The following is a 17,583-nucleotide window of genomic DNA, read 5'->3' on the forward strand; positions in this document are numbered from 1 at the left end:
TGATCTAAACAAACAGAGCAATGCTGGCCTGGGAATCAGAACTGGGAATCACATTCACCCCAGAAAGATGGTCCAAATGCTGTACTACCCTCACCAAAGGCAGCACATACTATTCCCACATAGAGACTAACTACAAAATTCTCCACCGTGCGTACATCACTCCCCTAAAATTACACAACATTGACTCAACCAAAAGCAACTTATGTTTCAGAAATTGTGGGAGGGTGGGAGACATGTCTCATGTGTGGTGGTTTTGCCCGGTGGTACAAACGTACTGGACGAAGATCACCACACTTATAAACGCTGCACTGGGAACAGCGCTAGGCCCAGATCCAGCACTTCTGTTATTTGGAGACAAACCCCCTAAATGGAGACACCCGTCTCACCGCTTAGCACAACATGTAGCAAAAGCTGCCAGATCCCACATCGCAAGACAATGGATGCAGCCAACGCTCTCCATCCAATCAACTGACAATATTATCTTAGATATAATGATATCAGAAAGGACCCTCGCAATTATTAATGACACCTTTGATACCTTTATTAAAACATGGCAGCCCTGGATGAGTGCCTCAGACCTAACTGCTCTCCGCTCGTGTACCTTCTCACTATGAACACCACACAAGTCCTAGATCTAATGCATTGAAATGGTTCCATTTCTCAACACTGTAATACTACTACTCACGTAGATTGTATGCATACCTGTTCCTTGTTATGTTCATGTTTAACGTTTACTCTTGTAATTCTCACTTGCCTTGTCCTGAAATGGACACCTTTACCACTGCTGTTTTGACTACCTTTTATAAATAATCAATAAAACTCTTTTGAAACTAAAAGCAGAGGGGGGTGTTAGGGTGGACTTACCTCCCTCTTACAAAAAAAAGAAAACTCACTTGAGTCTCGATAAAACAGAATTGACAAATAATTTATTCAACTCCACAAATGCAATGCGTATTGCGGGCGTGACCCCTCTTCCTCAGGCAAAAATGGGAGCACAACTCAGTGGGTCAAGCAATAGGTTTGAGCGCCTCTGTCGCCTCTGTAAGAGGGAGGTAAGTCCACCTTAACATCCCCCTCTGCTTTTAAGTGGATTTTAAAACGTTTTCTTCTACTCTGGCGCCTCTGTATACCGAGCTTTTGCTGATCTTCTAGTCCACCCTGGGTGGAGGGGTGCATCCCCATCTACTATCTACAGAGAGCGACTTCTTAACCTGAGTGGGATCAGATCCTAATGCTCCCCATCTGCATTTAAAGTGGTTGTCTATGGGTAACCCATGTTTGTGAGTATATATACATAAAATTGTATTGAACTCTTCATTTTACCTGACAATACTGCACCATATTGGGCTCTCGATTCTCTTCTTGTTTTTAAGTCAGACATTACATGCCCACAAGATGCCATTTACTGCTGTTCAAACAATGTACATCTCAACAAGGGAGGAGCCGAGTGGAAAGAGAAGGTCTGATCTACCTTAAAACAGTCATGTGAGAAGAAAGTCCCCACCCCCCCCACTCCCTTTCAAATTTAAAGGGGAACTGAAGATAGAGGTATACGGAGGCTGCCATATTTATTTCCTTTTAATCAATACCAGTTGCCTGGCAGCCTTGTTGGTCTTTCGGTGCAGTAGTATCTGAATAACACCAGAAACAAGCATGCAGCTAGTCTTGTCACATCTGACTTTAAAGTCTGAAACACCTGATCTGCTGCATGCTTGTTCAGGGGCTATGGCTAATAGTATTAGAGGCAGAGGATCAGCAGGGCTGCCTGGCAACTGCTATTGCTTAAAAGGAAATAAATATGGCAGCCTCCGTATACCTCTATCTTTAGTTCCCCTTTAAGGTATATCATGACATAATAAAAAAAGTCATCAGGTCCTTAGAAGATCTTTGAATATAGAACATACAACTTGAGGTGAACAAGACATCGCATATTACATACGCAGTGCCATTATTTAAAGTGTAACTGTCGGGCATAAAATTAAAAATCAATTCTTTATTTTTATCTGGTAAACAAGTAATGAGGATGCTAACCAGGCAATCCAAAAGTTAAAATCTCTATTACTTTTCTTGTTTATAAATGATCATTCCCCAGTTTACCTGACTCTTATTCGGTACGTTGCGGCACAAAGGAAGTTGCAGGGCATGCTGGGTTGTCCTTTTTTGCTTCTGTGCATTAGTTAAGTCTGTGGGGAAATAAAGCAAAAAAAGACAATCCAGCATGCCCTGCAACTTCCTTTTTGCGGCAACGTACCAAATAAGAGTCAGGTATACTGGGGAATGATCATTTATAAACAGGAAAAGTAATAACGATTTTAACTTTTGGATTGCCTGGTTAGTATCTGTATTACTTGTTTACCAGATGAAAATAAAGAATTGATTTTTGATTTTATGCCCAACGGTCACACTTAAACCAAAACTGTTGAAAACCAAGACCATACAAAGGTGCAACTTTGCCACTTCTCATATCCCCACATCCCCCCAGATCCCCATCACCAAAGTGAATTTTGCTGGCTAGAACAGTCCGATCCTTCACTAGTGTGAAGAAACATTCCGTTTTCTCATTGCCCACAATGTAGTGTTTCAGCTTCCGCTTCCGTTCCGCTAAGCTCAGCGGGCTGGAAAAATTGCTGCAGAACCAAATTTGCTGCCCGTTCAACAGATCATGTGGAATGGATCGGTTCTAACAGACCAGTGTAAACGGATGCATAGGTTAATATTGGATCCATTCGCATCCGTTAGGGTCCGTTCCGTTAGCATTTGCTAACGGACCATTTCTTTCTGCCAGTGTGAAACAGGCCTAACTGATCATCAGCATGACTTCCTTTGCAAAAGCAGACATTTTGGCTGTTTACTGGTTTGGAGCATTCAGGTATACAATAACACAATGGCCACAATTCCTTTCCTGTCTTAATAATGATTCTGAGCTGTTCTTACTGGTATCACCATTGTGATAAATGACTTAATATTCACTAAAGATGGACATACATCTCCTGACTTGGAGGCCGATCAACCATCCATTTCGATAATTACTACTGAATCGGATGAAAATTGGTGCCGCGAATAGCATGCCAGATCAACATGCAACCAATTTCGGGCCGAAATTGGTCGGGTCACATGTATCGATCTGACATGCTGCAAGATGACGGGTCGTCATGGTCAATCGGGTGTGCAACGGTAACGGTGAGCGGAGAACACGAAGAAACCGCTGACGCTGGCACAATTATATGCTGGGGGCAGCGTCGAGGTGGCAGACTCGCCCGATTCCCAAGATATTTCATGCTGAAATTGATCAGGAATCGGCCTGCGGTGTATGGGCACAGATCCGATCGAGATTTGTTTCTTAGTCTAATCTGCCTATCATTGCTAGATGTATGGGCACCTTAAACAATTTTCACCTCCCATTCATTTGCCAATAACTTTATCACTACTTATCACAAATTGATCCTTATCTTGTTTTTTTCTGCCACTAATTAGGCTTTCTTTGGGTGGTACATTTTGCTAAGAATTATTTTTTTCTAAAATGTATTTTAACGGGAATATTAAGAAAAAATGGAAAAAATAATAATTTTCGGCCATTAAAGCTTTAAAATAATACATGCTCCCATAGTTAAAACCTATGTATTTTATTTGCCCATTGGTCCCCGGTTATTACACAATTTAAATGATGTCCCTATCACAATGTATGGTGCCAATATTTTAATATTATATATTTAATATATATTATATTTATATAATATATATATTATATTTAATATATATTTATTATTGTAATTTTTTTTATTAAAAAATGTATTTGGGTATTTTTTTAAGTGTGGGGGGTAAACAGTTAATTTTAAATGTAATAACTTCACAGGTGCAAGATTTCTCACGTGCCTCACCCCTCCTCTGGAATGCCCTTCCACAGCACATCCGCCACTCTGCCACCTTTGAAATCTTTAAACGCTCCCTCAAAACCCACCTTTTCCGACAAGCATATTCTCTAGCTTAGGCCATGCATCCTTAAACCTCGCATCTACATTTACTCCTCACTAATTAACCTAATCACGCACTGCCTGTACATATACTGTATACTTCCCCAACCTCTTGTTTCCACCCCATTCCTTTAGATTGTAAGCTCGCAAGGGCAGGGCTCTCACCCTTTTGTGTCATGGAGAGTTATTTTAATTGCTTCTACTCTGTTATACATTTATACATTTTAGTCATCATGTTAAATTTGCTATTGTAATCACCTGTTCTGTATTTTGTCTCCCGCTGTACCGCCTCTCTCCTCTCCACCTCTTCCGATTGGCCAGCGGCCGGCAGCAGAATCTGATAGCTGCCGGCCTCAGAATTTAACATGACGCGGCCGTACCATATAGGCGGTCGCGATCTACCGGTAGATCGCGATCGACCTATTGGGCACCCCTGCCTTAAATTAACAACAGAATCCTAAACAGGATGTTAATTCACAGAGAGGAATGCAAGCAATAACTGTAAAGTGTGTGAGGAAGGATCTCCTTGCTTGAGTGTTAAATGGAGTTAAGTGGAGTGTTACAGTAGACTGCATTGTAAAGTGAAGGATTCTGAGCTGTCTGCTTCAGTTTTTAGTATCAAATGCAGAAGGGAACTCTAGAGGGGAACACAGAGAGGGAGGAAGAGAGAGACATCAAGTATATGTATATACTTACACACACACACTCTCTCTCTCTCTCTGGTTGCCATACACAAGCTTCAGGATGGCTGTAATCCTACTGGCAGAGGAGGCACGAAGCTGCATCCTGCCTCTGTGTGCTCCTACCCTCCCTATCTACTGCATGTGAGAGTAACTACAGCTTAAAGCGAACCTGAACTGAAAATTACAAGTCAAAACAAACATACACACGTAATACTTACCTCCCATGTAGCCTATTCATCAATCTCTTTCTCCTCTCCTGCATCCTTTTCATCTACCGTGATCAATGGAATTCTAAGTCTGCCATTTTGAAAATGGCTATTAACCCATAACAGCTTCCTGGTCAGCACACTGTTAAACTATAATATCGTCCATGTGAGTCATAGGGAAACATAGACATGTCGGGAACGTCCGCTCCGATGAGCGGAACGCAGGGAACGGAACGTAGCACTGTGAACTTTCCCATAGGGAAAGCATTGCTGCGTTCCACTCATCGGAGCAGAACGTAGGCTGAAAACAGCATAATGTGAACCGAGCCTTACAGGTCTGACTAAATCTTGTCAGAACTGGAAGGAATCGTTGTAGAGAAGAAAACGTCTTAGACCTGGCCACCTTGCAGTGACAAAGGTGATCATAAACTCCTCTGTTAATCAAAGGAATAATACCGTTGCGCTCTAGTCTATAAAATACTCTAGCTTTCCATACTTCATGGACACTGATTTCTCTGTGCATAAACACAAAGGCTCACTACAACAAGTAAACAATGTACACTATTCCACATCAAGGTTGCCGGATTGTAAAAAGGCCGAAATAGATTGACACTTTTTAGAACTCTCCTGCCTCCCACTAGTAAAGGATCCACAGCAACTAATTTACACTGACATGAAGGATATTGGGATATATGCAAAGCACATGATGATTTTATTTCTATTTAGACATTATAGCTTTTACTGAAATTCACAAACTTTCAAGAAGGTCACACTCTGGTTCCTACCTGTAGTTATCATATATCCACATGAGAATGTCATACATCCGTTCTCGGCACACAGGAGAATTGTGTGAGCTGAATGCAATCACAGAAGGCAGGAGGTCTCGTAGCTCAGCAGGTTTCAGTTTGGATAACATCTTGTATATGATACTTAAACAGACTTGCTGTCTTTCACCATCCCTGTATTTGGGAAAGACGAGTAGTTTTAGTTAGGCACATCGGTAACTGTGTACATGAATTGAAAGAAAGCAATGCCAACATGAGAAAATACTAACAATCAAAACAGAAGCCAAAAAGGCATGTAGAGCACAGGTGTTATTGCAGAGAAAATAATCCTTCATATAAAAACAAGCACTCTTAGCTGATTCAACAAGGAATAACAGTCAACATTTCAAACCAACTCCAACACGTTTGCCACACAGTAAAACTACTAAAAACTTTGGCTATTGAAAAAAAAAGTGCCCGATATTGTTAGTACGATAAACTTTCACTTTCTTGCTGCAGCCTGAGACTTTGCTATGGTTTGTATCATCTGGCTGTGGAAAACACCAGCAGCATCATTCCTTTAATAATACCACTTAAAAGAATAAAGAGGTGAAAGTAAACTGATGATCTAAATATGTGTTTGTACAAGCATATACATAACTAGGCAGTGTTCCCTGTTTTCTATCTCTGCCTGAACAAGTTAATATTCAGATATGCAAGTGACAGTTTCTCTCCAGTTGGAACCTAGTCAGACTATAGTGTAACCCTCACTGATAAAGAATTACAGCCATAAACTTTTCTCACAGAGAACAACTTCTGAATGCAGGGAAGAGATAAGACTCAATTTATAGATTTTATCCCAGCATACACAAGACTGTTTCACTGTCCCAGTTTCCTCATTATTCCTTATCTGACCCCCTCACATTTGAATCTATGTATGATAGAGGCTCTAGACAGCTGGGTACTATATCCTTACTTTACCAATTGTTGCTATCTAAATTTACTGCTGGTTCATCGTCTTATATGAGAGCATGGGAGCAAGACCTGCAGATACATATAGATAATACCCATGGACTTCAAGTTGGACTACCGTGGCTTCTGTCACTCGCTCTTCAATATTAAGGGACACGGCGGTCAAGCTTATGATGAGATGGTATTACACCCCCACTCGCCTTCATCAAATTTTTCATAATAGTTCCCCCTTATGTTTCAGAGGTTGCAGAGCTTTGGGTACACTTTCCCATATTTTTGGGGATTGCCCAATTGCTACACGGTTTTGGGATGATTGGCAACAATTATTTTTTTGAAGCCTCGGGTGTTCGTCCCTCTCTTACAGGAATATTATGCCTGTTATATGTTCATAATCCGTCGATTCCTAAACAATATTCAACATTTTATAGCTATATGTTATTAGCAGGTCATTGTTCCATTGCTTTCTGTTGGAAATCTACAGGCTTGAATATTCGGTTGGTTGGAGATTGATTAGATACTATTGTGTTGACTGATGGGCTTTACTATCTGAGCATTGAAAATATTGATACATTTTACAGTGTGTGGGATAATTGGATTGAACATAGAAGGCTGCATCTAACACATACACTGGCCCGATTTGCCGCCGATTCGACAGCAGATTCGATCACTGGGATCGAATCTGCTGCCAATCGTTCGCGCTAAACGCACCCGCCGATCCGATTTCCTCCCGAAATCGGATCGGTCCGTCGATCTCGCCGTGCGGGTTACTTCCGTCGATCGCCCGCGGGTAGGGAGCGCGTCGCTAGCAGCGGCCGATCCGATACAGTTATACATTACCTGACGCTGGCTCCCGGGCATCCTCTCCGCTTCTTCTCCGCATCTTCTCTGCGCTGCACCGCTCTTGCTTCCATCCCAGCGTACATTAACTTCATGTGTCACTCCAGTGACCAGGAAGTTCAAATAGAGGGCGCTCTATTTGAACTTCCTGGTCACGGAGTGACACAGTGTACGCTGGGATGCGGTGCGGGGTGCAGTGCGGAGAAGAGGACCCGGAGCCAGCTTCAGGTAATGTATGCAGGGGGGTGGGACAGGCGGCAGCTCCACAGATTGTGATCAGTTTCAGGCTGAAATCGATTCACAATCTGTTTGCAGTAAAGGCAGCCATACAATCCCTCTCTGATCAGATTCGATCAGATAGGGATCTGTCAGCTGGTCGATCTAATGGCAAATCGACCATTGTATGGCTACCTTAAGTCTCTCACTTTTTCGTCGAATGGATATTAATATTTCTACTACAATTATAATTTTCATATTTTGTAACTCAATATTGGTCTGTTATTGTATTTTGTATCTTTGGTTTTTCCCTGTGCATTTTGATTCATATTGTATCGAAGCTATGTTATATTTTTGACTTAATAAGTAATAAGTAATCAATAAACGTGTTTAATAATAAAAAAAAGTCTGTGTCACTGAGCAGAGACATTAAAATAATGACTATTTAGTATTTATATAATGCCGTCATCTTTCACAGCACTGTCACTTACTTGTCCCACAGAGGGGCTCACAATCTAATCTCTACCACAGTCATATCTATGTATGCCTTGTGTAGTGTATTAAAAACTTTGGCAGGGAACACAGTAGTTGCGATTGCACAGGCTATTTAAGTCAATAGCCTTGCTCAGAAAACCCACGTCGTGACCGTACAGGATTTCTCATCACTGGCACATGTGTAATCTTTACTTTACTTTGGGAATAATCCTAGAAAAAAAACAGTGAAATATGCTTTTGAAACAGAACAAAATCTTCCTTACCGGGTGCTCATAATTTGTTTCAAGTCTCTACTTTTTAACTCAATATACAGATTAGGTATTTCTTCGGCTTGGACCATTATTATCTCCAGGCACTGGGTCTTCAAGTCTCCATGAAGTTTTGGCAGGAGGTAAAGAACAATGGTCATAAACCTGCAAACATTAAGAAACGTAACTAACTTGTTCTCATGATAACACTGTAAATAATAAGGAATAGCCTTACCTATCTGCAAATATCGGAATATTCTTCACTATTTTGTTCAAACACATTATGAACTTGTCTTCTTTATTGCTGGTGTGATGTTGTTTCAGTTTATCAAAAACATAGCCAAACACGGGGCCATCTATGGTCTAGCATTAAGCAAAAATAATTATGACAAACAGTAAATTAATGTTAAAAACAAACTGCAAAAAAAATAAATCATAGAATATGAATTATAACAAAGCTTTTCTTTCACTCATGGTTAGCTGAAGCCATTTATTGCCAAACAACTGTATTTACGCTTTTTAAATCACATAACTACAAAAACTACCCAAATGACCCTGATCATTGACCTGGCAACATGCACACAACTTGACGCAAACAGGTTTTAATGGCTATTAACCGTTTCAGCAGCGCTGCAAGAGCGGCTAGATGCGGCTGGGTTAATTACCCATAATGCCGCTCTCCGCCCAGCATTTCAACGAGCTTGCAAGCGTTATTAGATGTGTGGCAAGCCTTGCTATGGAGCTCTTCCTCCTCCTGGGTTGAAGGAGGAAGTGTGCATAGGACGCTTTATGGGTAATTGACCCCAACACATCTAGCCGCTTAGCTGCCGCAATTAAAGCTCATTTGAATCACGAGTAACCACCGTGGTTACACGTGATTAATCCGTGATGAGCATCCCCGATCACAGATAGCTCGAGGCAGGGCATCCGCAGCCAGTATAAATCATTTTGCTGCTGAATGCAGCTATTCAGAGCAGTGCAGGGAGCATTTTTATATCTACCTGTCCGGATCAGTTTCCTTTCTTCCTTCACTTGCGGTGCTGCAATCCCGGCATACTCTTCTGAGTTCCGATCACATGGTATTACATGTGATCAGTAAAGTGGTAGCATTGCAGTGCCACCCGGTGGTGGAAGAGATAATCAGGATAAATGGGCAAATAAAAAGTGTGGGTTTTATCTATGGTAGCATTATTTATTTTAAAATTAGAGAGGTCAGAATAGGAGCCATAGTGTATTTTTAATTTTTTTCCCCTTTAAAATACATAGAGGATAAAATAATAACTAAAAGAAAAAATATATCACACCCCGAAAGCCAAATTAGTGGCAAAAGGTAAAGATATAGATCATTTAGGTGTGGTAAGTAGTGATAACGTTATTGGCAAATGAATGGGAGGAGCACTGAAATGTGAACATTGCTCACATGAAGGTGAAAATCACCCGTGGACTGAAGTGGTTAAAGATTATTGTATTTCTATACTATGTATTTTTGCACCAGTAATTATTTTCAGCTAGTTTTCTGCCAGCTTCTTATTTTAAAGTGGACCTGAACTCTTGCACAGGACAGTAGGAAAACATAGAGAAATGCACCCTGTATGTATTTAGAGAGTTTAGCCTGTTTAACTCCCACTAATTTGTGTCTAATCACAAGGTGTAATTTGATCTCTCCCTGGTGTCACATGACTACCATGGCAGAGATGGCAGATAAGCTCATATGAAAGAGCAGTATGTTAACAATAGGTCTGCTTCCATGAATCAGTATGTAGAAACAGTGCAGATTTATTTTAGGATTTGTATCAGCTGTAACAAAGAAATGTTTTTTGTGTAAATGTTATTATGCTGTTGCTAATCTTTTAGAACAGAGAGGAAGTTCTGAGTTCAGGTCCCCTTTAATATCAGCAGCCGAATCCCAGATACACATATCTGAGAAATCTGACAGACATGTCTACCTGAAAATGACTAACCAATGAAATGCTGAACACCCTACAAATTCTTCCCTCAGTATTTCTGGTAGGGGCTCAGATGATGGCTCTAGTTAGACCTGCAGAAGGCAACAGTTTTGCCTCACAGCAGAGCTTCTGATCAGGTTTACTTTCAGCTAAGGAATATAAGACCTAACAGTCTACATGCACGAATATACATACCTTCTCTGCCTCAGCAATGTAGTGAAGGACGTGTCCTAGCACTTCAGCTGCTGCAGCATAAACCTCTTTGTATCTGGTGAATGCAAGATTGTTGACTAGAGCTTTAAAGTACCTAGAGAACAGAGACTATGATTAAACTTTTTTCCTTGATGATGAATAAAAAAGAAAATGACTACAAGAAATTATTTTTTAAAAACAACCAAAGTTACAAAAATAGCATTATTACAAGCGTACATTTTATTTTAGATTTATGAGGCCAGCGCGTTCCCCATGGAACTTTTTGATAAATGTCTGTTAGTGGCTCTTGAGAGACAAGAGACCTTAAAGAGAATCTGTAACGACAAAACGTCCCCTGGGGGGTACTCACCTCGGATGGGGGAAGCCTCAGGATCCTAATGAGGCTTCCCACGCCGTCTGCCGTCCCTCGGGGGTCTCGCTGTGGACCTCCGTACAGCGGTGACGTAATATTTACCTTCCTGGCTCCTGCGCAGGCGCTCTGGCGGCTGTCGGCTCCGAAGGAGGCGGAAATACCCGATCGCCGTCGGGTCCGCTCTACTGCGCAGGCGCAAGTCTCCGGCGCCTGCGCAGTAGAGCGGACCCGACTGAGGTTGGGTATTTCCGCCTCCTTCGGAGCGAAAGCAGCCACAGCGCCCCCGCTGGAGCCTGCAAAGGTAAATATTAAATTGAACAGTCGGGCCTGTCGCCGGCTGTTCGGAGGGCTGCAGCGAGACCTCCGTGGGACAGAGGACGGCGTGGGAAGCCTCATTAGGATCCTGAGGCTTCCCCCACCCGAGGTGAGTACCCCCCAGGGGACGTTTTTGATGTTACAGAGTCTCTTTAAGCAGAGAGAACTCAAGATTATCTACCTTTTCACACCATACTGTACTACCCTCCACTCACAACCTTTGCCCTATCAGTCCATACAATACAACTGGGGAAGCGTGTACACTAACCACACTTGAGAACAAAGATCGATATGGCTGATGAGTATTTGGAACACAGTGTGGCCATTGGCAATGTGAAATCATTTTGGCCACCATTTGCCTGAGGGACAGCTGTCACTTAAGAGAAACCGTAACCAAGAAATGAACTTCATCCCAATCAGTAGCTGATACCCCCTCTCCCATTAGAAATATTTTCCTTTTCACAAACGGATCATCAGGGGGGTCTTTATGGCTGATATTGTGGTGATACCCTTCCCACAGTGTGATGTCAGGACCATGGTTCTGACATCACACTGTGGGAGCCTTGTTGCATTGTGGAAAATAACAGCTGTTTACAGCTGTTTCCAACTGCCAAAAAAGCAAGCAGCATCTCCTTCCACTGACATCACTTGCCAGCAGTAAAAATGTCACCATGTGATGAATGTAAATCAGGGACAGGAAAGATTTTACAATGGGCAAACACTGACTAAATCATTTATACATAATTATTGTAAAAATGAAGCACTTTTTTTATTACATTATTTTCAATGAAGTTCCTCTTTAATCTGTCCATCACTATATGCTTACCAATTTAATTGCTTTGATGAACAGAGGCGCCAGCAGAATAAAAACAACAATTAAAAGTTTTAAAATATGCTGGGGAGGCAGTGGTGGACTTACCTCTGAAAGCAGACTAGACTACTTGTCTGACAAACACTTTATTAGTACCCCAATAGATGCAACGCGTTTCGCAGGACCAAGCCGGCTTCATCAGGCAATAAAACAGGGAACAAAACAGTAGCTCTCAGGTAGCACATATAGCGCCTCTCTTATAGTGTCCACCCTTGGTGGAAGGGGGACCCACCCCTACCTTTCTTCTATCTACAGAGAGCGACTTCTTAACCCTGAGTGAGGACAGGTCTAATCTCCTCACCTGCATTCACAGTGGTTGCCTCAGCGGTAACCCTTGTTTGTGAGTATAACCTTCTCACATTACATTATCCACTATTGTCCTGAGCATACTACACCATATTGGGCTCTCGGTGTCTTTTTCTTACCAATTTAATTGTTTGTCGATGAAATCAGTCCATCAAAGGAATCTACCTGTCATTTAATCATTCTGTTGCTAGAATCTGCTAAGGCAGCCCGGCGGATCGCTCAGAAACAGCCTCATCAGTCCACCGACAGACTGTACACACGCTGTACTGTCTGCTGAAAACCCGCCCAGCGGGAGGGGACGACGTTGCCTTTCATCAGACGTGTGTACGAGCCTTTAAACTACCCATCACTAAATTCTGCCTGTCATTAGAATCGATCACTAGAATCTGCCTATTAAAAAAAATAAAATAAAACAAGTATCTGCTCACCAATAGAATTGACTTAAAGAGAACCCGAGGCGGGGTTCTCACAACAAAATCCCCATACAGAGGCTGGCTCTGCCTATCGAGCCCAGCCTCTGTTGCTAATCAGTTCCCTCCTAAATCCCCCCTGTACTCAGCCAGACCCCATAAATCACAGCCGCGCTGTGCGGCTGTGTTTACCTTCCTAACGTCAGTCTCGCCGTTCCTCCTGCAGAGCTCCGGTCCCCGCCCGCGTCCCTTCCCTCCAATCAGCGTGGAGGGAAGGGATGTGGGTGGGGACCGGAGCGATACAGGAGGCGGAGGAGAGCGGAGACTGTCGTTAGGAAGCTAAACACAGCCGCTGCTGACACGCTGCGTGTCAGCAGAGCGGCTGAGATTTATGGGGTCTGGCTGAGTGCAGGGGGGATTTAGGGGGGATCTGATTAGCAACAGAGGCTGGGCTCTATAGGAAGAGCCAGCCTCTGTATGGGGATTTTGTTGTGAGAACCCCACCTCGGGTTCTCTTTAACACTATTTTCTTTTTTAGTGATATCTGCCTGTCAGTATCTGTCAGTCTTGGGCCAGAATGCAGATTTGTCCTCAATTCACTAAGCAGTTTAGACTAGTTTACTGATGGTTTTTAGTCTAGTGATGGTTTGGTATAATGTTTTAGACCTGTTTTTAGACCTGGTCTAAAACATTCGGTAATTAGGTCGGTAAAGCAGCAAATGATCAAAAGATGCAATTCACAAAGGCAAACGAGGAGTAACCTTGCCCACTTTTTCTGACAGAGATTTGACCAGCTGATTTCTGTCAGTCATAGCTACTCGTTTGCGAATTGCATCTTTTGATCATTTCCCTGCTTTACCAATCCAATTACCGAATGTTTTGGACCAGGTCTAAACCAGGTCTAAAACATTTGGTAATTATTAGTGAATTCCCCCTTGATGCATCTGATTTACACCAAACCATCAGTAGACTAAAAACCATCAGTAGACTAGTCTAAACTGCTTAGTGAATTGAGGCCATACATTTAGGCAATTTTAGTGGATATGTTCTGAGTAGAGCTTGGGCAGGACACTTATTTCTGTTTGCCCATGTGAGTTTTGGGGCAATACTGGATGAAAAATAACCAATCACAAAGCACTCCAGGTTACAGAAAGGCAAATGTAATAATAAACATGGGAAAAGTGGGCTGGTCAAAATGTAACTGGCCACTTCTCTACAAGCTGTCACTGTTAGGCTGCACTGCAGCAGGGAATTGTTCACTTTATAAGGAAGCACAACAGGGTGACTCATTTAATGTTCAGTGCAGGTAAGCTCAGTAACGAGTGAGGATGACATTCAGTGAGGAGAACCAGAGCCAGCATCGATTTTGTAAAGTGAACTGCTCATCCTAAAGAGCAAGGACATACAGTTACAACTGGCGGAAAAGCAGCAAGTACCTTTCTACACATGCTTTGTGTAACGTGTAGCGAACTGTTCTCTGCATGTTCTGTTCACATACAAAAGTCACTGCTTTTTCCACAAAGAAGTACAGATGGAGTCCAGTGGTAATACCATGTCTTCTGAAGGCACTGCATCTTCATTTTTCTACATATGCTAATAAATTAAGGCTATTGTATCTTCATGTAACAGGACACAGACACCGGTACTGCTGGAGTATGTATCCCAGGAATTTAAGGAGAACTCCATGAAATCTTACACAATGACTGGAGTGGAGGTGTTCTTCTGTTACTTATTGTCATCTCACTGTAGTGTAGCTTTCCTATTTCTGTCAGCAGTAAGGGCTGTTTTCCAATTGCATACTAATCTCAAGGACATCAGCAGAATAATGAAAATTACAGGAACCCTTTTATACTAGTGGAATGTGGTTGCAATGCAATTTTGCTTGATCGCAAAAGTCCTGCATGATGCATTTTTTCTGCTTTATCTCGGTGTGGTCCTAGCATCCAGTGAAAACGGCATCAAATTGCATTGCAAAATCACATTAAGTCTGCCTTTTGCAGTGTAAAAGAGCCCTAAAGGTGGATTGAATCTCAATCTGTGGTTAGTCAATACTTCAAAGCTGGAGACAATCCCCACTAGGCAAAACTCACGAAAAGATTGAAATGTGTACAGAAAGTTTTTTGGGTCGTACCCTGTGGAGCAGTGGAAATATGAGGCACATTATGGGGGTGCTGGAACACAAAGAAAATATGGAGGGCACTGGAAAGCCATCACACATTACTGGCCCATGCTTCCCACCCACTTTTGGCTACACAGCTCATGCTTTATTATTATTATTTAGTATTTATATAGCGCCGACATATTACGCAGCGCTGTATGTATATATATATATATATATATATATATATATATATATATATATATATATATATATATATATATGTATGTATGTATATATCTTGTCACTAACTGTCCCTCAAAAGAGCTCACAATCTAGTCCCTACCATTGCCATATGTCTATATTATGTAGTGTAAGTACTGCAGTCTAGGGCCAATTTTATTTAGGGGGAGCCAATTAACTTATCCGTATGTTTTTGGAATGTGGGAGGAAACTAGAGTACCCGGAGGATACCCACGCAGACATGGAGAGAACATAAACTCTTTGCAGATAGTGCCCTGGCTGGGATTCGAACCAGGGACCCAGCGCTGCAAGGCGAGAGAGCTAACCACTACGCCACCGTGCTGCCCCACCGTGCTTTAGCTCACTCAGCTGAAAAACAAATACTGGTAACTCACCGTTCAGAATCTATTCCGCATTTTAGGTCAAATGGAGGGAAATTATTAGCCACGACTAAACCCAGTAGCTGAATTCCGACAGAGTTGTCTTTCTTGTCAGGGTCAGTGCCAGAGAAGCCATTATATATTATCCTTTGAAAGAAATACAGAATTGTATTAATACTCCCATAAGTTACTGCGAATCCATAAAGATAAGACAGTACCAAAAACTCTCTCCACTTTGGCTGAAGTGGAGCAGAGAACAGTGTTCTCTCCAGTTTCTTTTAGCCGGGTGCTCCACCCAGCTAGTTTTGGTGAGCACCCGGCTGTCATTGGCTCACCTCCTCCTCTGATATAATCAGAGTTGTGCAGAGAAGCACTAGCCCAGCATTCTCTCATCTCGCTCAACCTGGCTACTTTGTCATGCCACCCAGCTGGAAAAAAATTCTGGGGAGAACACTGGAGAATAACTCTGTACTGGGTCATAGGCTGCTGTCACACCATAGGGGAGATCTGCGTTCTTCCCTAGCACTGTAATGAGAGAACAAGCCGTGGATGTCCTTCCATGTAAGGAACATGAAGACTTTTTTTCCTCAATACGAAGATGTCCTCTTATCCTTTGTATGAGCCTGTGGACAAAAAAGCTCACCTGCCAAGCTTATATAATAAAAACATTCCTTAGGTCATTAAGAATTAAAACTGGGCTAAAAAGCGGATATCTGTCACAACTGTGCTATTGCAAGGACAAGGACTCAATTCCTATATTACAATGTGAAACCCTTCATATATATCTCCCCCTTTATGACCTTTAAAGGACCTTTACAGGTCTACTCAAAAGTTCTTGTCATTAAAAGACGTGCTGGGGATTTAGTCCGAATGAATGATCTAAGCGCTGATAAGTTGCAGCAGAAATGTATTCATCAAGAAATACCCATCAGGAAAGTAGCCTGTGCAAATGCATTCTGAAGCAAGAGTATGACTCCAAACAAACACTAAGGCTGGTTTCACAGTGGGACGTTAAAGTCCCACGTTACAGCAGCCAGTAACGCAGCCTAACTCACAGCACTGTAAAATCAATGTGCTGTTTACAGTGCCCACTTTGCGTTACATAGTAACGCAGCACGTTTAAACAAAGTGCTGCATGCTGTACGTTATACTCGGCTAAGCAGCGTTAGAGTGTTTTCACATGCTCAGTAATGGAGGAGGAGGTCTCCCCTCCTCCTCCACGGCCAGCCACATGGCTAATTAATATTCACTGTACTGTGGTGACTCCTGGTGGGACTGTAGTGTTGTCAGGATCATGAACGAATCGTTTTTGTGAGTTGAATCATCCGGATGATCACAATGAAAGATTCGGTTCACAGTGGATGTCTGTCTGAAAGAAACAGGAACATACAGAATGTACAGTGCAGGGAAAGTCTTGTCCTGCTAGTCATTTCACCCCCAGTCTGCTTCCCTAGTAAAATGGTTCAAATATCCGCATCTTTTCAATGATCCGATTCGAATGATCCGAATCCTTAAAAAGATCTGGACTTCCCATCACTATCCTGGAGCGGCTGCTTTGAGAGCCACATAACGCGGCTCAATCTGACGTCCAACTTCAACACCACCACGCGTTGCATTAGGGGCATGTTATGCGACCTTAACGTCCCCTAAAACGCAACGTCTTGGTGGGAAAGAGGCCTAACACGATCTTCTGCAATAAAAAAAAAATAGTTGTTGAAGAGATGGTATGGCCCAGACAGAACTATTAAAAATGATGTGGTGTGTGGAGACGGCCTATCTAAAAAAAACTGTTTTCATACCGATTTTTGGTTCTCCTAGTTGCTTAAAATTACCAATGTGTCAAGATCCTTAAAGTGAACCAGAGACGAAGCACCCTCATGTATTTTACCATATTAGAGAAAACGCCTACCCTGCTTTCTGTTTCATCCTTCACTGCTCAGCCTGCTTCTTAACAGCCCTGATAAAATCCCTGACTGAGCATTCAGTCTGACTTTGCTCAGGAATCATTATAGCGGAGTCATTATAGCAGAGCCAGAAGAGGGCAGGCTTGGGCTTGA

At 42.3% G+C, this 17,583-nt stretch overlaps 1 protein-coding gene across 4 annotated transcripts in view; it reads right to left on the minus strand.

Moving 5' to 3' along the window:
• The window catches only part of PRKDC (protein kinase, DNA-activated, catalytic subunit), a 270,531-nt gene that overhangs the window by 115,971 nt on the left and 136,977 nt on the right, over positions 1 to 17,583 (minus strand). For all 4 annotated transcript variants that reach the window (XR_011020922.1, XM_068237357.1, XM_068237356.1 and 1 more), the window contains 5 exons: positions 15,542 to 15,673; positions 10,534 to 10,645; positions 8,628 to 8,755; positions 8,408 to 8,557; positions 5,646 to 5,819 (listed from right to left, as the gene is read on the minus strand). Coding sequence is in view for 3 of the 4 variants with exons in the window: in XM_068237357.1 (XP_068093458.1) it covers positions 5,646 to 5,819; positions 8,408 to 8,557; positions 8,628 to 8,755; positions 10,534 to 10,645; positions 15,542 to 15,673 (696 nt within the window). In the remaining variant the exon portion in view is untranslated. The remainder of the gene's footprint in view (positions 1 to 5,645; positions 5,820 to 8,407; positions 8,558 to 8,627; positions 8,756 to 10,533; positions 10,646 to 15,541; positions 15,674 to 17,583) is intronic.

The sequence above is a fragment of the Hyperolius riggenbachi genome, chromosome 5 (genome assembly GCF_040937935.1).
Source record: "Hyperolius riggenbachi isolate aHypRig1 chromosome 5, aHypRig1.pri, whole genome shotgun sequence".
Taxonomy (NCBI): Eukaryota; Metazoa; Chordata; class Amphibia; order Anura; family Hyperoliidae; genus Hyperolius; species Hyperolius riggenbachi.